Genomic DNA, 23,410 nt, shown 5'->3' on the forward strand with positions numbered 1-23,410 from the left:
TTCTCTACTACTCTTCTCTGCAGAAACTTTTCCACCAATCTTGATTAGTGGCTGTCGTCTTTAAGTTCTTGTTTTGACAGTATTGATTCACTGGTGTAGATTCCCTATATTCCATGTCAGTTGCAACATTGCCTTAAAGAAAACAGAAACATATATTTTAATTCCCATTTAAAATTTTCTACAAAGCTTTCCTTACTTATTAAAATTCTCACAGCTTCATTCACAGTATGTAAGGAAAGTTAAATTTGAACATGAGTTTGCAAATGTATATTTGTTTACCCTCCCCCTCCCTCGCAGATGAGCTTAACAGTAAAGCACACTAAAAGTTGTTCTCTTCTGTCTGTGAGTTAAGAGTTGAAACAGTGCTCTTTCTAATACTTAAGATAATTATGTCTAATGCTTTTAAAGTTTATTGATGAGAGTTATATTTGTTTGAAAGCTGTTTTTCCTTTTGTATTTGTTCTTATTTCTAAAAGTCCAGTCCAGTTTCTACAAATAAACTACAGAAATAACTTATAACAATTTTTCTGTTTCGAAACAGGTGCGATGTATGAAACTTGTCCAGCATCCAAATGTTGTGCGCCTTTATGAAGTTATTGATACACAGACAAAGTTGTACCTAATATTGGAACTGGGAGATGGAGGTGATCTCTATGATTATATTATGAAACATGACGGTGGTCTGGGTGAAGAAGTGGCTCGTGAATATTTCCGTCAGATTGTGCGTGCTATTTCGTACTGTCACAGGTTACATGTTGTGCATAGGGACTTAAAACCAGAAAATGTTGTATTCTTTGAGAGACTTGGGATGGTGAAACTTACAGACTTTGGTTTTAGTAATCGTTTCAATCCAGGGCAGAAGTTGGAAACTTCATGTGGATCTTTAGCATATTCTGCACCAGAGATATTACTGGGTGATTCGTATGATGCCCCAGCAGTTGGTGAGCCATACCTAAACTGTTGTATCTAGCTTAATATCTAGCTTTAATTATTTTTTGAGCACTTCTTAATTCTATATTATGTCTCACTGTCCTCTTATCTTTCCTTCAACAGCCCTGTGTGTTCTTACCTCACTAATCTCATTCTTCATATTTCTATTTGTCCACACTCATCATCCCTTCACCTTACTCTCCAACAGTTATTTCAGTCATTATGACATCTGTTCAACTTGCTATTGTATAGTTCTTGATCCTGCATTGTATATTTGTCAGACACTGATATTACTAGCTTATACAGGATGTAAAAAAACAATGTATACAAAATGTGAGGTGGCAGGGAATGTAAAAAGAATGACTTTTTTGTAACAAAAACATCGTGGCATATATTTTCTCCACAAGAATTCCATGAAGGTTTTGATGCTAGTGATATTTAAAGACAGTTGTAAACCCAAGATTTCTCGTAGTATGTTTCACACACAAGGATGGGCTTAGCTGTAATGAACAATTTGTCCAGTGCTTACAAAGAAAGAGTACTGATTTATTCAATAGATGTAAAATCCAGTCACAGAGTCATATGTAGTGGAAAATTACAAATCCAATGACCTCGCTCGTGGCTCAGTTGAATTGGAAAACTTGATATGCAAATTTCTCAAGCGGATGATAAAGTCTAAATATTTTTGATACCCACCAGGTGTATTATTAGGAAAAAGTCCTAAGATGGCATGGACCATTGAAGATAAGAGCTGTTTGGTTCAAATGTATTTTGTGACCACGCTGGCATGGAGGAAGACCTCTTTCCTTGGTGTATTCAAGTGGCACTATTTCAGAATGCTCATCTTGGATGGATGTTGTCCCCACCCCACCACACAAAAAGAAAAAAAGTAGTATTCATTATGGTCTCTGCTCTGATGTTGGCTGCAGGGGCTATGTTTTACACCACCTAGAAAGAAAACCAATGGAGGCACATTCTCCTGCCACTCTGGATGCAAGTTCTCGTACTAACTTAGCTAGTAGTATGTTCTGACTTCCATCACCTCAGAGTCAGATTACGTAAAGCAATTGTGGTAGGGAACATTACCAATTAGAACTCCTTAGGAGTTCACTAAACTTTTTATTCACCTTTTGTATTATTATTTTATGAACTCGTGGTCTGTGGATGACAGGCGATTACTATGGATAATATGGCATAGTGAAGTGGTGCTGTCCAACTCTGTAAAGTTGCCTCACATTTGTGTTTGTGGATCAGTATATACAAAAACTAATTGACTTCCTGCCCCTTTGTTACTTGTTTGTAACCTAATGTAGGTTCTGTTCTCCGATGCTGGCTCTATCAAGGAGACAGGAAAATCTTTCAGGTAAGCTATTATTTATCTGGAGATAGCAGGAGGAAGTTACAGATAGGGCTATAGGTCCAGAGGTCATAATCAATCGTATTCCACCATTACATTTTACTATATCTTTCAAATGATTCTATTGCAACTAATGTACATACCCTTCATTTAATACTCACCTCTTGAGTTGTCAACTCACACTCCTGGCATAATACTATTTAACCACTGTAATTTAAAAAATCCGGCTAGGTAACATTTAATATTGCTCAGACACTCTTTGTAGAGGAGAAATTCGTAAATGAGTCTTCTGAATATAATTGTGACACATTTTAAATTGGAGTACTAAATGCAATTGACAGCAAACCACTTGTTTCTGTGAAAACAAATAATTCATTTCTTTAAGGAAGATTGATGGCCATCATGAACAAAAAAAAAAAAGCCAGTGTTCAGATTGCCCTCTGATGAATATTGTTTTAGAGATTTTGCTGAAAATGTCACACACATTAATGCACAACTGGTATCTGCGTGCTAATGATTGTCGAATACATTCAAAACCATTCAGTGTTTCAGTAATAATGGCTCCAGCTTCAACCAAACGGGCAGCCAGCTCTTCTAGAATGTCTGTTGCTGTCTGATACACTAAACACTCAATATCCTCCCAAAATAATAATAATAATAAATTAGATATGAGTGAGGCCAGGAGAACATATTGGCCATTCCACTGGTCACACCTCCCTATCCAACAGTTGAGCAAAACAATGTCAAAATGTTCTGTGAAATCAGCAGCAAAATATGGTGGGGCTCCCATCGTGATGGAACCGTAAATGTTGCCTAACTGCTAGTGAGACATCCTCCAATTTTTCCAATAGCACTTCATGGAGAAAGATATGTTAATTTTCTTCACCAAGCAAATTATGCAGAAGATAAGAGCCACGAAGTACAAAACCTAATCTGGGACAAGGGAGTACCTCTAAGAGCTAAACAGACGACGTGTAAAACCTATCCCCTGCCAATCATGATATACACTGATAAACCAAAACATAATGACCACTGCCCACCGACCAATACATTATGACCACTGTCCGCCGTGACATTGAATGCCACCTGGTGATATTGTGGGCACATGACGCAGAAATAGAAGTATGTAAGCGGAACAGACAGATGGGGGATCACTTGAGCGAAGATATGAGCTGCAAATGGGGAAATCCATTGAGATAAGAGACATTGACAAAGGGCAGATTATTATTATGCAGAGCCTGTGAACGAGTATCTCGAAAATGGCTGGTCAGATGTTCACATGCTACTGTCACAAGCATCTACAGAAAGAGGTAGGACGACAGCGAAACTATCACTAGGCACTAATGGGTTGGACATCCATGACTCTTTATAGAACTTGGGATTTGGAGGCTTGTCTGCTCCTGAAAGTGGTATAGGTGTTGATCAGTGGCATCTCTGCCGAAAGAGCACAATGCTGGTGTATGCACAAGTGTTTCGGAGCACACTGTTCATCATACTCTATTGAACATGGAGCTCTGCAACAGACCACCTCTATGTGTTCACATGTTGACCAATCATCCTCTTCAGTTAAGATTGCGAGATTTGACATCGATCAATGGAAATATGTCAGCTCTTCAGGTGAATCACATTTTTGTTACATTAGGTCGCTGGTTGTCTCCACAAACACCATCATCGAGATGAATGATGGCTTGAAACGTGCAGCAAGCCATGGATGCAGGCTTGTGGGATCAGTATTATGCTGTAGGAGACACTCTCCTGTGTTTGCATGGGACTTGTGGTAGTAATCGAAGACACGCTGACAGCTGCGAACCACCTGCATCACTCCTTGCTTGATGTCTTTGCCGACAACAATGTCATCTTTCAGCAGTATCATTGTCTGTGTCTTGTTGGAGCCAGAATCATGCTAACAAGGTTTGAGGAGCATTATAATAAACTCACACAGATGTCTCGGTTAGCAAATTCAACTGATGTAAATGATATGGAACTCATCTGGGTCACTATTGGGCACCATCACCATGTACACAAATCAGTGGCCTATTATTTATGCGAATTACATGACCTGTGCACATGCCTCCAGAAATCTATCAACAAACTGTTGGATTCCTGATATGCAGAATCAGGGTAATTTGTTCCAAAGATGGACAAACAAGCTGTTAAGTTGGTGGTCATTATGTTTTGACTTATCAGTGTGTGGTTTGGGGACCTGTGTTATTGTAGAGAGAAGCAGCATGTGAAATTAAGTTCCTTTGGTCATTTCAAGCAAGTATACCTGACTCGAACTCCATTTGGAGATGGTGGTACTGAGGATGAGGAAGAGGAGGAGGAGGAGGAGGATGAGGATGAGGATGGTACTGGCCAACACATTTATAGTACTCGTACTATTCTGTTGGTGTAGCACAGGATTCTCCAGCTCCCAGACATGGCTGAATATTTCTTCCCTTGTGAAGGCAACTCATCAGGAAACAAAACATATTTGGAAGTTGGGGATGTTTGCGATTTGGAGTAGATACTGTTGGCAGAATTCCCCACGTTAGGGGAAGTTTTCGGTTGATAGGTCTTGTACCTTCCGTTACTTGAATGGATGCATGCCTGTTTTGTGTAGGATGTTCCAGAGATTGGCATTGGAGGTATTCAGTTTTTTGGCAATGGATTGTGTGCTGACAGGGAGGGGGGGGGGGGGGGGTTGTCGGTTGTCCTCATTTGCTGTGACACAGTTTCCTCAAATGGAACACTCTGCCTACAAGTTTCATGTTGGTCTGACCAAAGAAATACTGTTTCAGAAAAATGCATGTAAAGTCTTTAAAATGTAACATGATTTGGTATCCTTCTTTCTGGAAATCATTCTGCCCACAGGTGCATTGTGCCTCCCTATAAGTGAGATGCATGTCAGCTAACTTGATTGGAGTGTAATCAGCCACCAAGAACCTGTCAACATAAGTAGATACTTTTTTGTAACCTCAACATAGCATAAATGATGATGATGTAACTATTTATCCATGGAGGTGGACACTGCTAGCAGAAGTAAGAACTTACCCTTCCTAGCAATAAGACGTTATTATGTTACAAATCAAATTCCGATGTCAAGAAGACACATACGAAATGGTTAAAACAGCTGTAAACATTGACCTAAGGGAAGTCCAGTATCAAACCCTTCAAGGACCTCTAGTGGGGAAATTGTGCACTTGTGACATTTGCTTCACATAATGAAAATATTTCTTTTTATCGCCTCAAATAATTCTACAAATTTGTATATGTATAATTTTTACACCCTATATATGATCAGTCAGTATCTGTACTGGCTCTATCACAGCAGCCTGTGATACTACTTATCCAATTGTTTATGTTTTGTTAGTGTCACTGTACTGTTTTATGTTGGAATGTGGGTTTTGTTTATTCTTCTCCATTCTTTTTGTGTATCCCACTAATATCTTACCATTTTTTGATGAATGTACAATAGAAGTTCATGTATGTTCACACTGTTTTCTTTAATACTAGCAATTATGTACAGTTTGAACATGTATTAGCCATTATTATCTGTTTTCTTAAGGTTAACATAAATATGCTATTGGTTAACATACATGTGCTATTGCCGATTGAAGTGTTTCAAGTGGTAGTCATGATTAGAGGCTTGGGAATATTTAATAAAGTACTGGTTATTGCTCTTGGGTTTTAGATGAACTAGTTGAACAATTCTTATCTACCAGTTATACTTACTTCAGGCCAGCAGTTAAATAATTATTCAGATTTATGTAAACAGTAGAGCCAAGAGCAAGAGCAACTGGTGTTTGCAGACTATAAGTGTCCAAAGTAGAAAATTAACAACAGCAAACTAACAGTAGTTTTTCTGGTTATGCTGTACTACTATTGAGCATGCGATTGCTTGTTTCTGTTCACAATCACATATGGAACATAACCAACAAATGAGAATAATGCCTCAATATCTACTCAGTTGCTGATATTTTTACCTGTTTGACAGAAATGAGGATAGATATAACCAGGTGTAAAGATCTGTTCTCATGTTTAGTAACTGGGCTAACTGAGTGTCAGAATCATAAACATTTTCTGAGCCTGTTTTATTTTGCTTACCCTGTATGTGCATAATGTAACAGAAATGTAATGGTGAAGATAATGTTTCTGATTATAAGATTTTCAAAATGCAATGTCCACAACTCTAATAAAGATTATGCTTTTTGCATACACAAAGCTTTGTCATACATATATAATATTTTAGCTGTGGTCTCACAAATAGGACATAACCTTTTAGTGCGGTAAATGTCTGTTTAATTTATTTATTCTATGATCTCTTGGCAGATGTCTGGTCACTGGGAGTAATTCTGTACATGCTAGTATGTGGGCAAGCCCCATTCCAAGAAGCAAATGACAGTGAAACCCTCACAATGATAATGGATTGCAAATATACAATCCCAGTCCATGTGTCAGAAGGTTGTAAAAGGTAGGAGGAAAAATGCCAGTAACATGTTTCCATAGCACATTCTATCCTTGGTTTGTGTTAAGACACCCTTCATAAAATCCTTTAGTGGTAAACCTGTTTTCATAAGTGTCTTTGTGTGGTCTTGCAAGGTAGGGCTGCACAGCAACTAAAACAATTCTGGTTCAGGATGTATTTGTGAACTTCTTTTTGTCTTGCATCCAAGTCCAATTTTTATTTATTGGTCAGTTTTATCTACCCTTGCAAGATTGTCTGTTATGTTTAAACAGGCATTCTGCATATTTTACATTACATTCATTGTGACAAGTTATATCTAACATAGAATCCAAACATTTAGACATTAATATAGTGTGAAGAAAGAAACATTTGATACAGAAGTGATGAGCAAGACAGAATTTAAGCTTAAATTACTAGAACAACTCAGACAACTAACCAAAGAGATTAAGTAAATAAACTTTGAAAACTATGTGAATGATTAATATTAACAATTTGTTTTTGTGGTCTTTAGTTAAAACAGTTTTGCTGCAGCTATTCATGCTAGTGCATCTATATAAGCCTCTTTATCTCTCATGCCTTGGTCTCCCTCTACAGTTTTTAACTCTCACACTTGTCTCCGTTACCAAATGAAATATGGGGTGAGACAAAAAGGATTTTAGAACTTTGAAATTGTATAGAAATTTATTAAGATAACCAGTTGGTAGATGTGTCATTTTGTAGCAAACAATCAAAGTTTAACACAAGTGTCAAGTGTCATTTTGATTCGATGTGAGTACTATTTGTGATCTGGCAAACATTCCACCAGTAATCAATTTCTTCCCACACTCATTGCAGCAAATCGGGTGTAACTTGTACAACATCAGTGTAGATTTGATTTTTCGGGTCACTTAAATTGTATGGTAGGGAAAGAACATACACACAGTCTTTAATGTAACCCCAGAGACAGAAATCCAATGGTCTCAAGTCTGGGAGAGAGGTGGCCATGGGATTGGCATTCATGGACAATCCACAGATCTGGGAAGTTGTTATTGAGGAAACCTCGAACTTCTATGAGCAAATGAGGTGGTGCACTGTCTTGCGGGTAGTAAACCATCCTATCTCAGTCATCTTCATCGATCTATGGAATTAAAAAGTTTTCAAGCATATCCAGATATGCAGTACCAGTGACAGTTTTCTCCATGAAGAGGAAAGGGCCATACACTTTCAGTTTGCTAAGGGTGCAAAACACGTTAACTTTGGGGCTGTCATGAATGTGTTCCAGTGTTGCATGTAGATTTTCACTGCCCCATCTTCTGCAGTTGTGGGTGTTCACCATACCATTGATATGATGTGTTGACTCATCCCTGAAGGTTATTGTATTCAGGAATGATTCGTCATCCTCTATCTGATGCAAAATTTCCACACAGAATTCCCCAAGAGCAACCTTATCTGCATCACTATTGTGTTGTCATTATTAAACTGTATGTTTTCAAGTGTAAATATCTACACAGTAGTTGTCAAGCAGTCTTTTGTGGAATGCCACTCTTGTGGGATGCACGACGCGTTGATCTCTGTGGATTGCTGCAAAGCTCTCCATAACTTATTCAATATAATCATTAACACACAAACGAGCTGTTGATTTATCGTGCCACAGTGAACAACCCGTGTCAGCAAAGTTCTTGTGTGACGAGTAAATTGTAGGCCCTCTTGGAGGTGCCTTAGCATATTTGGTGTAAGATTTATGCCAAACAGTTGTTGCAGAGTTTGTTTCATGAAACAAAAACACACAGCGAGCATGCTCTGCCACATTTTAACTATGAACTACACTTGTGCTCCTAGTACGTAAGTCAAACTTCAGGTCGTTCGCTGCAAACTGATACATCTTCGAATTCTTTAAGTTATCACAATATAGTCTTTCTAACTCGCCCTCTATTTCTTGATTTCTCAGGATGAGTACTATTAATCAGTCCTTTGTTTTTGTGCAATAGATTTCTTTCCTCCCCACTTCCATTCAGTACCTCTTCATTAGTTACCAAATCTGCCTGTCTAATTCAACATTATTCTGTAGAACCACATTTCAAAAGCTTCTACACTCTTCTTGTCTAGACCATGATTGTCAATGTTTCACTTGCATTCAAGGCCACATTCCAGACAAAATACCTTCAGGAAAGACTACCTAACACCTAGATTTATGCAGGGGGGTGGACAAAAATATGGAAACACCACTAACACAATACATTACCATGTCTAATATGGCACAGGAAAATGTTTGACATTCAAAACAGCCTCAATTTGTCTCATACTGGATAAATACAGCTCTTGTATGGCTGTCAAGGGAATCTTATACCATACTTCCTGCAAAACAGTGGCAAGCTTAGATAATAATAACGGAAGTCGATAGGGATCACACACCCATGTCTCCAAAGTAAGCCACAAAGGCTCGATAAGACTGATATATGATGACTGTGATGGCCAGGGCAGATATGACAATTCATTCTCATACTAGGCAATGTGAACTGTGTGAGTAGGGGCACTGTCATCTTCGAACACAATATTACCATTGGGGAACAAACATTGTATCATATAATGGACCCAATCAACTAAAATGGTTACATAACCCTTGCAGAGTAACCCTGAGCCCATGGAATGCTAAGGTATGGCGGATCAAGTCATAATTGAACCCCCTTCATATTCCACTCTTGAGACATAAGCTTGACTAAAAGTTGGAAGCAGTGTGCAACAAGACTCAGCTGACCAAATTAATTTCTCCTATTGCCACACATTCCAGGTTTTATGGCTTCTGCACCAAGTTTTCATGTTACGTGCATTTGCATCACCTATGAGTGGTTTTGGAATGACAGCTCACCCTAAAATTCCTTGCTTATGGAGCTCCCTTGTGTTGTATTGGTGCTGACAGGGATCACGAGCATGACATTCAGTTTTGCAGTGGCTTTTGCAGCCATTTTGTCACAACTCTCTATGATGACAGTCTGTCATGAACACTCTACACACATTTTTACCTGTGTTGTGACTTACCACATGACATTTTTCCGCTTTTCCTGTATGTGGTATAAATCTTCGATATGGTGCCTCTAAAAGCACAAAACACTTGCATACACTCACAGCTACATAGACTGCTGTTCTGGCCACGACTGACACTTGCAATGTATTGAGGACATGACGCAGGTGCCATTTGTGATCAAATACGACTGTGCAATCCTCAGGCATAGCTATCCTCTACATTTATGTTCAAGCAAGCATTTCTTGTGGTGTTTCCATATTTTTGTCCAACCCCCATGCATGATGATAACAATTTTCTTTTTTTCAGAAATGCCTTTCTTGCTATTGCTGTTGCTAGTAACTTTTCATGTGGGAGGGATGACAGCTGTCAAAATTCAGGTCCCCTTGATAGTTAGTTGGTTTGATGTGGACAGGGATGTGAATGGAGCCAACCAAGAGATAGAGACCAATGTCAAGGAATATGGTTCATTGGGCTGAGAGCAACCAGATGAAGTGGAGGGGGAGAAACTGTCAAGGTTGTGAAGGAATGATGATGAGGGGTCTTGGCTCTGAGTTGAGAGCAGGAAGATCTTATCATTGAACCTGAACTGCACAAGTGGTTTGTGGTTTTGGGAGGCTAGGAATGTTTCCTGTCGATGTCCCGTAAAAAGGTTGGCATAGCAGGGTGCCATGTGGGTGCTCATGGCTATGCCATGGATTTTTGATATACCTTCCCCTCGAAGGTGAAGTAGTTGGGTCAGGATGTAGGTGGTGATGATGTGTGTGAAGAGTTATGTCTTGGATTTGGAGTTTGAAGGATGTGTTTAATAGCAGCAAGATCATGAGCAAGAGGGACGTTGGTGTATAGTGAAGTGGCTTCAGCAGTGATGAATAGGGACTTAGGAGATAAATGGGTGGGGATGGTGGATAGTCAGTGCAAGAGGCTAGCATTTTTGATGTGAGAAGCTGGGTTTCAGGCAGTGGATTGGAGGTGTTGATCAAAAAGAACAGAAATTCTTTCAGTAGGAGAACAATAATGAGACACAATGGGGCATCCAGGATTGTTGGCTTTATGGATTTTGGAGAGCTTGTAGGAGCTGGCTGTCCAGGGTTTTGTTTGGGTGTGGAAGGAGACTGACTTGAGGAATCATGTGCTGCTCCTCCCAGCTAAAACACATGTGCCCACATGCCTAGCCAGTGCACCTTCCAATTCTTCCTCCCACATTCCTGCCCCACAAACCGGCAGTCTCCCTCTGAGCCACTAGCTACCCACTACAACCCCTCTTCCTGTCTCCTGCCTCTTTCTCTCTGTACCCATTTCACTTGCTGACACATCTCCCACCTCACCCTAGACCACTTGCTGAACAGCAGACCTAGTGTTGAGCTTCCGACCAGGACTATGTATGGACATGGACGTGTGTGTGTGTGTGTGTGTGTGTGTGTGTGTGTGTGTGTGTGTGTGTGTGTGTGTCGGTTGGAGGGGGGGGGGGTTATTTGTAACTTATAATAATTCCAGAGAAGGTAAGTTGCTACTCACCATATAGCGGAGATGCTGAGTTGCTATGGGCACAACAAAAAGAGTCACCAATTATAGCTTTCGGCCATTAAGGCCTTTGTCAGCAGTATACACACACACAAATGAAACGCAAACGCAACTTGCACGCACGTCTGCAGTCTCAGAGAGCTGTGGTTTCAGCTGAATGGTGAGTAGCAACTTTCCTTCTCTGATATTGTTACATTCCAGCCTGGATTTTCCATTGTTTGATTATTTGTAACTTAAGATTTTATCTTCTGTTCCTGATGGATTTTGCAGGCTAATAGCTCGGATGCTGATTCGGGAACCAGAAAAGCGAGCCACTCTGGAAGAAATAGCAATGGACCCATGGCTGAGAGAAGATGCCAACACTGAGCCAGCAGACTTCCTCCCATTAGTATCTCGAGAACACGTGTCTGAAGATGACCATGCTCTTATCATACAGAAGATGGTCAATGGCAATATTGCTACTAAAGAAGACATTTTAGAGTGAGTTGAGGGTATTACAATATTAATGGTGATTGAAGCAGTTTCATTTGTGTCATTACTAATTCACAGTCTTTTGAGTGTTTATCCCACGTGTCAGTAAATACTCCATCATCAAGAGAATTACTGAGTTTTTCAGTTGGAGCAGACAGGAAAACGGTTGTAGTTCTGTGCTTCAAATAAGTGTGTTTTACCAAATCACATGCAGCCTTATTCTCTCTGATGTTTTGAGAAAATTTATTACTGTAAACAATATTGTTGCACATCTGTCACAACATAATTTCAACAAAAGGCATATGCTGTTTGTTCACAGGGCACTTGATAAGAATGAATACAATCACATCACAGCAACCTATTTCTTGCTAGCTGAGAGGAAACTGCGTGCACACAGACAAGAACAAGCTCAGCAGCGTCTTCGTCAGGGGCAACAGTTGCAAGAATTGTCTCCCATAACGTCTGGGTAAGTCAGTAAGACACTCTCTAAGTGTTACACATTTGTGAGGTATCTGTTGTTATATTGCCCTCACACATTATTAAGAACTCTCTGTCTCTCTTTCTCTTTCTCTTTCTCTCTCTACTATGATGAAGGACATGTCCAAAAGCTTAATGATGGTTTTGGCTTGCTTATTTGTCTTTTTACTGCTCAGTTCTTGATCCATAATGTATTCTCACCCTCACTATCCTTCTGTTGTTTACAGAACAAATTTTGTCATGTGTATTTTGCTTCCTTCTGATGCTTAAATATTTAGTGCCATTCTTAGACTAGAGCTGAGATTGTTTAAAAGTGAAAACATGAAAAGACAGTACATGATACTTAGTGACGTGGAGTAGAGATTAAAAAAAAAAAAAAAAAAATTATCCAAACACTCAAATGACTTCTAGAAGCAATATTTCAACATTCGTACAATTTAAATATTGTCTTAGGTTAACTTTCTGTCTATTTATGTCCTGATCCAAACCATGCCAACGGCCTTTTGTGACCATCCGGTCTGCCAAGTGTTGTTGGTAGGCGTGGTGCACTCAGCCATTGTAAGGCAAACTGAGGAGGTATTTGATTGAGAAGTAGCGGCTCTGGTCTTGTAAATTGACATATGGCCAGGACAGTGGTGTGCTAACCACGTGCCCCTCCAAATACGCATCCAGTTATGCCAGGGGTGACACGGCGGCCGGTCGGTACCGTTGGGCCTCCATGGCTTGTTCAGGTAGAGTTTAGTTTAGACACCAACCATGGTATCTGTGGTCATTGTCCCTCTGGTTACATCCGACTATAACCTTCTTCAGCTTTGCAAACAGTATCATTCATGTGATTTCTTAGCTTCTCCTGGCATATTTGTTGGTGGAACATTCCATAGGTGTACTGCTGGTACTCAGTATCCAGTGTGCTGTAACATTTCAGTGAACAATACGATCACCATCATCAGTCATCAAAATATTGCACCCATTGGACACAGTGTACTGGCTGTACACCCATTATTGTTCATCACTGGTAGCAGCTTTATTCAAATGACTGCTCCAATCGTATGGCAGTTTGAAAGTAATGAACTTAAAATGTTAAAAAAACAGAAAAGAAAAGGCCAGGTGCGAGTAGGAATCGGGCTCTGAGGGTTCCATATAAACTTAATTGTGGATATAGACAGTTCATCCATTCTGGGAATTGAGAATATTCATGATTTTTGCCTGTTACAAGCGTTGATAATGGCAGGAGATCGGTCCAAAGAATTCCAAGACTCTTGAGAATGTTTTACGTTTGAAGTCGGATAACAAATGTCGAAAGAAATATTTTTTCTATGATTTAATTACAAATTAGCAATTTTTCTGATTTTGTCCTTTGCTTCTACTGTAAAACCTTGCTTCTTGCCAAATTTCATGATTCTTGCCAATGAGAAGCATCCTACAGTTTTTAATGAGTGATTTTGTGAGTATTGAAATATGTGATATAAATGGCCCTATCTTCTCATTACATTGACGTAGAAGCTAACATTTTTACACCACTAATGGACCCTATAACATAATATGTGATATAAATTTCAACTTGATAGTCTATTTGCTCCTGAGAAAAAGATATATTAGCAGATGGATGGACAGAAACATTATGATAACAAATCACAAAGTGCAAGTGTCAAAATATGTGCCATTAATAGCTGTATCTTTTGACTGCATTGAGTTAGACGCTTCAATTTTTTTTCACTACCAAGGGGCCATAGACAATAGAATGCAGCAGAAATTTCAGCTTGATAAGTCTATCCTTTCCTGAGAAAAAAGCATTTTTGACGAACAGATGGATGGGCAGGTGGACACAAAGTGATCCGTAAGGATTCAATGTTTACCAATTGAGGTATGGAGCTCTAAAATGACAATAGTGTTGGATAGTCTATGTGGTTACATGAAATACTTCGCACCACATCTGTTTCTGTCAGAGGCCACACACACTGATACAATTTGATCATTTGACAAGAGGAGAACTTGTGTAAAAAGTGGTGTAATTAGATGATGAATGCCATCAATCATGTATGGGACATAATCGAGAGGTCAGTTTGTGCATAAAACCCTGCCCAGCAATACTTTCACAGTTACAGCCAGCTATAGAGGTAGTATGGCTCATTACTTCTGCAGGGGCTTCCAGTGACATGTTGAGTTCATGACATGCCAAGTTGCTGCACCAAGCTGGGAAAAAGGTCTGAAAAGATATTAAGAGGTATCCCTTGACTTTTGTCACCTCAATGTATAGGTTATAGCACCCCTTCCCCCTTTGAGGAGAGAGGACTCCATAGATGTGGGTGTCAGGGCAGCTGTGATATATCCATGGGCTCTGCGGCAGACGCCACAGGCGATGGCAGCGGCAGCTGATTCTGTGCTGGAACCAGGGATAGGAGCAGAAGTGACACCGTGATTGACATGCACAGTGGTCGTTCCCCCCGAGAAGTACCGTAAGAGAGGACAAGTGACGAGGGCGCTGGTTGCATTTTGACACCCGGTTTGTCAATGTTGTGGAACTGAGCCAGTGGTGAAGGCACTGGATCTCAGTTGGGGCAGCAGAGATGCTGATGGGCAAGGTCTCGAAGGCACCATCCCTGCCGGCAGTGGACTCGCTGGTGGCAGCAGAGTATCACAGAAAGGCCCAGCAACATGTGCTGAGGGTCTGGACCCAGGAGGAGAGGTAGTAGGAGGCAAAATCCACAAGGAGGATGGGCAACCCATGCAGCAGGATGATTTGAACCTTAACATGCAGATGAGACAGTCCACTTCACCATTACATTGGGTGTAGAAAGGAGGAGCAGTCATACAGTGAATGCTTTGATGGGCACAGAAATCGTGGAAGGTCTGAGACAAACTGTGGACTGTTATCCGTCACAAGCATATAAGGCAATCGTTTCATAGAATAAATTTTGGAGTCAGTTGGAATTGTGGTCGTGGTCGTGGCCTACGTCGAAGGACAGCTGATAACATTTGAAAATTCAGAGAAAGTATTGGCAACCAACACCCAGTAAGAATGTGGGAGGGGTCCCGCAAAATGCCTGTCCTGTAGAAACTGCGAGGTGGGCCATGGAGAGAGCATTGCTTGAGGCACTACCTGTTGGGCAGCACACTTAGAGCAGGCCCTGACAAGATGTGCACCATCACCATCGATGCTGGACCAAAACACATGCCAGTGGGCCAATAACGTGGTACCCAAGATCACCCAGTGTAGGAGCTGAAGCTCAACCCGCCGTAGAGCAGCCTCAGTCACAATCTTATGTGACAGCCCTTCCATAGTTCATAGAACGCCACCATCAGGCACCAAAAGGTGGTGACTGCGAGTAAAATACAGGGTTATTACAAATGATTGAAGCGATTTCACAGCTCTACAATAACTTTATTATTTGAGATATTTTCACAATGCTTTGCACACACATACAAAAACTCAAAAAGTTTTTTTAGGCATTCACAAATGTTCGATATGTGCCCCTTTAGTGATTCGGCAGACATCAAGCCGATAATCAAGTTCCTCCCACACTCGGCGCAGCATGTCCCCATCAATGAGTTCGAAAGCATCGTTGATGCGAGCTCGCAGTTCTGGCACGTTTCTTGGTAGAGGAGGTTTAAACACTGAATCTTTCACATAACCCCACAGAAAGAAATCGCATGGGATTAAGTCGGGAGAGCGTGGAGGCCATGACATGAATTGCTGATCATGATTTCCACCACGACCGATCCATCGGTTTTCCAATCTCCTGTTTAACAAATGCCGAACATCACGATGGAAGTGCTGTGGAGCACCATCCTGTTGAAAGATGAAGTCGGCGCTGTCGGTCTCCAGTTGTGGCATGAGCCAATTTTCCAGCATGTCCAGATACACGTGTCCTGTAACGTTTTTTTTTGCAGAAGAATAAGGGTCCGTAAACTTTAAACCGTGAGATTGCACAAAACACGTTAACTTTTGGTGAACTGCGAATTTGCTGCACGAATGCGTGAGGATTCTCTACCGCCCAGATTCGCACATTGTGTTTGTTCACTTCACCATTAAGAAAAAATGTTGCTTCATCACTGAAAACAAGTTTCGCACTGAACGCATCCTCTTCCATGAGCTGTTGCAACCGCGCCAAAAATTCAAAGCGTTTGGCTTTGTCATCGGGTGTCAGGGCTTGTAGCAATTGTAAACGGTAAGGTTTCTGCTTTAGCCTTTTCCGTAAGATTTTCCAAACAGTCGGCTGTGGTATGTTTAGCTCCCTGCTTGCTTTATTCGTCGACTTCCGCGGGCTACGTGTGAAACTTGCCCGCAAGCGTTCAACCGTTTCTTCGCTCACTGCAGGCCAACCCGTTTATTTCCCTGTACAGAGGCATCCAGAAGCTTTAAACTGCGCATACCATCGCCGAATGGAGTTAGCAGTTGGTGGATCTTTGTTGAACTTCGTCCTGAAGTGTCGTTGCACTGTTATGACTGACTGATGTGAGTGAATTTCAAGCACGACATACGCTTTCTCGGCTCCTGTCGCCATTTTGTCTCACTGCGCTCTCGAGCGCTCTGGCGGCAGAAACCTGAAGTGCGACTTCAGCCGAACAAAACTTTATGAGTTTTTCTACGTATCTGTAGTGTGTCGTGACCATATGTTAATGAATGGAGCTACAGTGAATTTATGAAATCACTTCAATCATTTGTAATAGCCCTGTAGTTATGCAAAGGATCAGGAGCCCTGCCTAAATCCCGTCTAGCCAACTATGCTGAATGCGGTGACCAACTTGATGCAAGATTGGTCGGCAGCAACAGCAGCTAAGGTCCAGGAGCCCATAATAGGAAATGCTTCCATTGATATTGAATGAAAGCAAAGTAGTTCATCCTGATCTAATACAGGACCTGGTCCCGTCAGAAGCCGGAACAGTGCAACGGCATTGGCATGCTGTGCAGTAGGCTGAAAAAATATTTTACAGTTCTAGCGAAACAGAAACAAGGCCCAATGCAGGACGCAAAGTGCCCTTTTGTCATTCAATGAAGCAGAATGATTAAACAATAAAACCAATGACTTGTGGCCTGTAATGAAGTGGAACTTATACACTTACAAGAACACATGAAAGTTTTTGAGGTTTGGACAATAGCAAACACTTCCTTTTCAACTTGGGAGTAGTGCTGTTGAGCAGAGTTGAGCATTTTTTACGTGTAAGCTGTCGGACTTTCAGAACCATCCTCATATCGATGCATAAGAATGGTCCCACATCCTTGCTGAGAGGTGTCCATAACCAAAACCAAGTAATTGTCAGGATGGAAGGTAGCAGGAGCAGAATGTAATTTAGTGAACGTGCACTTGCAGGCTGGCTTCCACTGAAAGGAAACTTTCTTGTGGAGCAATTCATGAGAGGAGGAGATTGGCCAATGTGCCCAGACCCTGAATAAATTTGTGATAGTAAGCAGTTTTGCCAAAAAATACTTGGCGTTCTTTGACTGTTTTTGGGCCAAGCAGAGCTGTGACTGGAGTGACACATTAATGTGATGGAACAACATCCTGAGATACCTCAAGCCCCAAATACACAATTGTTGACCGAAAAAAGTATGAGTCAGACAAGTTGCATTTCAACCTGCTGTATGTAATACCGAGAGCAAGGTGTGTAAGTTATGTAAATACACTTCCACAGATGCACCTGTTCATGGAGATAGTTGATGTACCCCAGAACGGACTTCGTCAGTTGTTCCAAAAGATACGAAAAAATCGCTGGGGCACTAGCCACACCAAATGGTAGGCACTGATATTCCTACAATCTGAAGGGTTTGTTGAACACAAGGAGCCATTTAGAATCCTCATCCAACTGAACCTGTAAATAAGCTTCAGACAAATCAGTTTTGGAGAAAAACTGGCCCCCAGGGGCTTTAGCCAATTATTCGTGTGGACACAGCAATATGTTAACTGAAGCTTTAAAGTCACTGCTGAGGCGAAGCTGATTGGTCATTTTATTTATTTATTTATTTATTTTCTCTCTGCACAACCTCCAACAATGCTGGTGTGTTCAGTTACGCTTTCATTTGATCAGGCAATGCCACTGGAATGTGGCACACTCAGAAACTCAACTGCACAGTAAGTTTAAGGGAAAGGTGGGCCATCTGAGAAGAGAGACGAGAACTCTGAATGCAGAGAATCTAACTGCTGGTAAGGAACTGGCTGGAAACGAGGTGCACTGAATCCAAAATGGAAAAACAAAAGTGTTGAAAGCATCCTGATTGAACAAAAATCTGCTGTGTCATCTTCATCCACTACTAAAAAAGTCAAGGAATGAACTGCAGATTTATACATAGTGGGAGCTGTAAATTGCCTCAAATTTGAATATGCTGCTTGTTGTAACCCTCACACATTGAGTAACTGGAGACAACACCAGGGATCCCAAATGTACACCAAGTTTGTGAGTTCAGTAAAGTCATGGCTGCACCCGTGTCCACTCGTAGTCTGACAATTTTGTCCAACAGCTGCACTTCAATAAAAAGTTTGTTATTATTCACAGACACTGGAGATAAACAATTAACATCCATGGTCATGTCCACAGGAGGGGACTGAGAATGGCACACAGATGCTGTATATTCTTTTTCCCTACTGTTGTTGCAAGTCACCACCACTTAGGGCAAGTGGCACTGTAGTGTTTCATGAAACAGTATGGGCAAGATGGGATCGTGGAGTGATGCCGTTGCTATGGTTGTTGGTGTTGTTGTTGTTGTTGTTGTTGGTGGTGGTGGTGGTGGTGGTGGTGGTGGAGGTTTTGTTTGGGACATCACTGTCCAGTGTGGTGCAGAGGCCGCAGTTGTACAGATGCGACGTTGTCCTCCCCTGAGAACTGACTGACTCCCAACAACCAGGAACAGGAACCACCACGGTGATGTCACACGCAGCCTCAGTTTGACCACTTGCAGCACAAGATATCTCCAGGTATTGAGCAATATTTAACACTTCAGCCAAAAATGGATTCTCGAATTGTTAAGTGTGTTGACGCTCCTCCTTGTCCGGAGACAACAGAATGTGGACCATAGAATGAGCATAGGAATTGTGATGAGCGTCAGTAACAAACTGACATTTGCCACTGAGGCAGTGGAGTTCATGGTTGCATTTACAGTGATAATTTGAGAACAACTTACACATTTCATTGAGTGAAAGCGACACAGAATCCTGGAGTGGGGCTAACTGGCTCAACAGCTGGTATATCCGAGGAGAAATCCAAAGCAGGAACAAAACCTTACACATGTTAGCACCAAAGGCAAGAAAGTGTTGCTGAAGCTGCTTCTTGTAAGCCTCCCAGTCTTTCACCACATCGTCGTTAGGGGAGGGAAGGCAGTGTGGATGCCTGCGTACTCAACGTGGCTGACAGGTTTGTGATAGCAAGTGTAGGAGCCTGCTGCTACTCAAGGAGAGATGTAAGCAGTGCCTCAATGGCCAGAAGAACCAAAGAAACTAACCAATAGACTGAGTTAATGGAAGTGAATGCCACACTCGTCACTAGTTGTGTTACGATGTAAGACACAAACAATGGCACAGCCACAATGAATCAAAGTTTATTCTTCTTCCATAAACAAGAAAACAGCAGTTGAGAACACTGACATAAACATAGAAACAATTCTGGAACTTACAGAAACTCTTATATTGTGTTCTTATTTATTGTCAGTGAGTGCCTGCTGCGCAGTTCTTATAAGGACGACAATTCCGGTAGATGGCAAGGTGGATGCTGTGCTGTGAGCATGACTCATGTGACCACCACAGGTGATCTCTTGTGTCCATTTCATGCAGATGCCATTGGTGGAATATTTGAAGTGTAGTGTGCCAGAGGCCTGATGCTGCAGTGTGTATACAAGTGCTCTTTACAGGGTTATAGCAAAATGTGTATTAGGTCATCTAGTTGATATTGACTAACTATAGACATCAATACTTTATGTAGACAATGGAGAAGTTGTATTTGAAGGATGCACTGAGTCAGTAGTAATGATACATACAGGAAAAAAAATGAATTTGTTGTGTTCAGATTGTGCCTTAGTTTTGTAAGATGATACAAAGAAAAAAGTTAAGCATATGTTCATTTATAGTATAATCATTTTAATTGAGTCTCATGTATTCATATGTTTGAGGAAGATGCAGGTACAGTTCATTTTGCGCCCTTGTTTTCTTCTTAGTCTCAATAATGTGCATTTATTAGCTACATGTAAGCACATTTAGTTAGTCCTTAGTTGAGTAGTAGACGGATTTCACAGTACAAATTTTGAATATTGTAATATCTCACTTGCCTCAACCCCTTTGCTGCCCGCAGTTTTAATTATTGATATGTGGTAGGCTTCTTGACAACAAAATCTTCTCAGTGAATAATGCTGTTAATAGCAAAAATATTTTTTGAGTTGTAAACAGAAATTTTGTAGCATCTACTTTAACTGGATACATTTATCCCACAAATTTGCAGCAGCAAGCCTTACGTGAAGATGGACAAGATCACAGGAATGAGCAACACAGATGTGTCATGCCAACAAGTGAACCAGTCTTTACTGAGTGCAGCGCGCACACCCGGGGACCAGGTGAATCAACAACAACCACCTCTGGCATGCCTGTTGCATGTTGCAATTGCTTCACTTTGCGTTTTGGCGCTCTGGTGTGTGTTCTCACATAAAACACTGTCACAGACTGTTAAAGCTGTGTGCATATTGCAATAGTGGAATTAAATGCACGGTCAACTTACATGCATGGAAAAGTAAAGACTAAAACAACTTAAAATAAAATCAGCTTTCTTATTTTTAGTGTACAGTTTATGAAATCATTAAATACTTAGTTTTTGCTTCTGCTGTGAGCAACTTCACTCTGTTTATATAACATTTACACTTCAAATTTGGTGATAACCTCTGATTGGCACAACTAATTAGTTTCAAAGTATTACTAGAATATTCAAAATAATTAAAGTTACAGTAACTATTGAAAAACATAAGAAATTTTGTGTATCTTTCTTTTAATTTGGCATGGTCTAGTAGAAACTAATTTTTTGATAGAATATTAGAACAAGAGTCTTTGTATTTTACTGGCCCCTCCTCTTTTTATTGAAAAATCTTGCATCTTGTAAGTTTTCTGCTGCTTCTGTGCATACTTAAATGAAGTAAGCATTTCATGTTTTAAAGGAGACACATCTTTCTGTACCAGAATGATACTGCTCAGTGATTATTAAACAATGACCAGTATTAAGTGCTTTGTAACTTCTTTGAAGATTTTATTCATGTAATAAGACATTTCTTCTTAATTTCTTGTATCCAAAACGTGCGCAGTTATTTTGTGATTGCAAGTTGTAGGTGGCACTCTCTGCCAGTGAAAACATAATGTATTCACTCAGGAAGCAGAAGTTGCATGTCCTTTCTCGTTGGTCAGTAGATTGCTATAGACTACATCATATTTGTTTGTATTCACAGCTTCATTATTTGTTGTTCAAGTCATGTTTCAAGGCAAATTCTGCATTCCTAAACATTATTGCATGTTTAGTTGGCATTTTCATTTGGTTTCAGTATTTCACTAAAACCGTAATTCAGCTTCAAAAGTACCTTATGTAGCAAAACTGCACATGAACTGTTTCATATACTTCACTCCTTCATTCAAATGAGTCTACAATGTATGTGTAGTTTGATAGGCATGAGTAGTGCAACTGTTTTGGTATATTGGCACTACTTCTACTGCTTTTCCATTTTTGTACTTCTTCAAAATCAGCACCTAAAATAGTATGAATTATTATTGATTAACAGTACTCTTTATTAGATGCATGTTGCTGACGAGCTACTTTGTAAGGTGCAATACTTAATGACTTAAGAGACAAGATGTTAGTACAACTGTAGTAACTTCTATGCTATGGAATGTATGGTTCAAAATCTAGAAAATTAAGAATCCTGAATTCATTTTCAGGAGACACTCTCTCAATTTCACTGTTTCATTGATGATTGTGTTCATTGAATGTATCTTACTGTGTGTCACTGATTATGAATACTAACTGAAAATGGTTTTCTTGTAAACTTACTACTTGTTGTATTTATTCTAATTAAATATTATCATATATTTTAAACAACTTTAGGAATTTTACATTAATTGGAACCTCATTTATATAACTTTAGGAATGTAATTACTTTTCATGACTCTACTGCAGAGCAAGAAGTGTGATTATTTTCAGTTTATTATTTTGAGTGTAGTGTCTTTGAGAAATGCTCAGACTCATGATTAATTTGTGAATGTTAATCCTGAAAAGGGGATTCCTATTATGTACAGTAAATAATTTTATGTAGCTTCTTGTAAGTAATTAGTTTGTAGTAAACTGTCTCCATTAAGCTACAAAATTTATATTTATTGATATGTCAAGTGCCTGGATAAGGGCAGAGGAAGAAAGAGGAAGGGATGAAAAATTATATAGAAAGAGAGAAGTCAAAACTTCAGAGTAATTTACAATTACACTGAGAGAAAAGTCAAGCATTTAATATCAGAGTAAATCATCAGAATTCCTGAGAAATGAACAGAGCACTATTATTTGTACATATCATTTATTCAGAGATTGTCATATATCTTGGTAGACTAGCATTGGCGGACAGTGAACAAAGTGTTTATAAATCTACTAGGAATACTTTGTGTGAGTTCTTTATCTTATGGAGGCACATATTGTGGTAGTTTCTTGCATGTCTGCTTGGGAGCACCAATCTGCAAAACAGTTCCTTGAGGAATAAAGGGTATTTGCCAGCAAACAGGACCTGTTGGGATATTATGCCCTATTTAAATGTGCTATGCCTTTGTCTGACGGCACCCTGTGCTTTGAGTTGCTGGAAGTCCATTGTACCATACAGTGACAGTATCAGCATAAGCAGAGGCAGATTTGAAAATATTGTACAGTAATTTATATGCCAATAGATGATTTTCTCACCTTCAAACAAATTTAATGTTTACCAGTAACAGCAACCGTGAATACAAATACATGTGCTTTATAGTAGTAATGTAGTTGAATACATATTTAAAAATGCAACATTGTTATGTCACCAATGGCAGTATTATTCACAATACCACTTTCATGAATGTGTATTCAGTAGGACTATTGTCATTAAAAAACACATTGGGAGGACTAGTATTAATAACAAACATTACATTTGTTCAAAAATGCAACATTGGTTTGGGAATGTATGTACTGCCTTAGTAAAATTAAACAAAGCCACCAAATAATTGCCAGCAGCTCTTGA

The 23,410-nt window shown here is 40.0% G+C and overlaps 1 protein-coding gene across 3 annotated transcripts in view; it reads left to right on the forward strand.

Moving 5' to 3' along the window:
- The window catches only part of LOC126475351 (SNF-related serine/threonine-protein kinase), a 307,760-nt gene that overhangs the window by 219,925 nt on the left and 64,425 nt on the right, over positions 1–23,410 (forward strand). For 2 of the 3 annotated variants that reach the window (XM_050103164.1, XM_050103161.1), the window contains exons 3-7: positions 542–941; positions 6,599–6,740; positions 11,527–11,736; positions 12,047–12,193; positions 20,629–20,740. In XM_050103164.1, coding sequence (XP_049959121.1) covers positions 542–941; positions 6,599–6,740; positions 11,527–11,736; positions 12,047–12,193; positions 20,629–20,740 — 1,011 coding nt within the window. The remainder of the gene's footprint in view (positions 1–541; positions 942–6,598; positions 6,741–11,526; positions 11,737–12,046; positions 12,194–20,628; positions 20,741–23,410) is intronic. The other variant, XM_050103163.1, reaches the window with a different exon arrangement.

Source organism: Schistocerca serialis, chromosome 4 (assembly GCF_023864345.2).
Source record: "Schistocerca serialis cubense isolate TAMUIC-IGC-003099 chromosome 4, iqSchSeri2.2, whole genome shotgun sequence".
NCBI lineage: Eukaryota > Metazoa > Arthropoda > Insecta > Orthoptera > Acrididae > Schistocerca > Schistocerca serialis.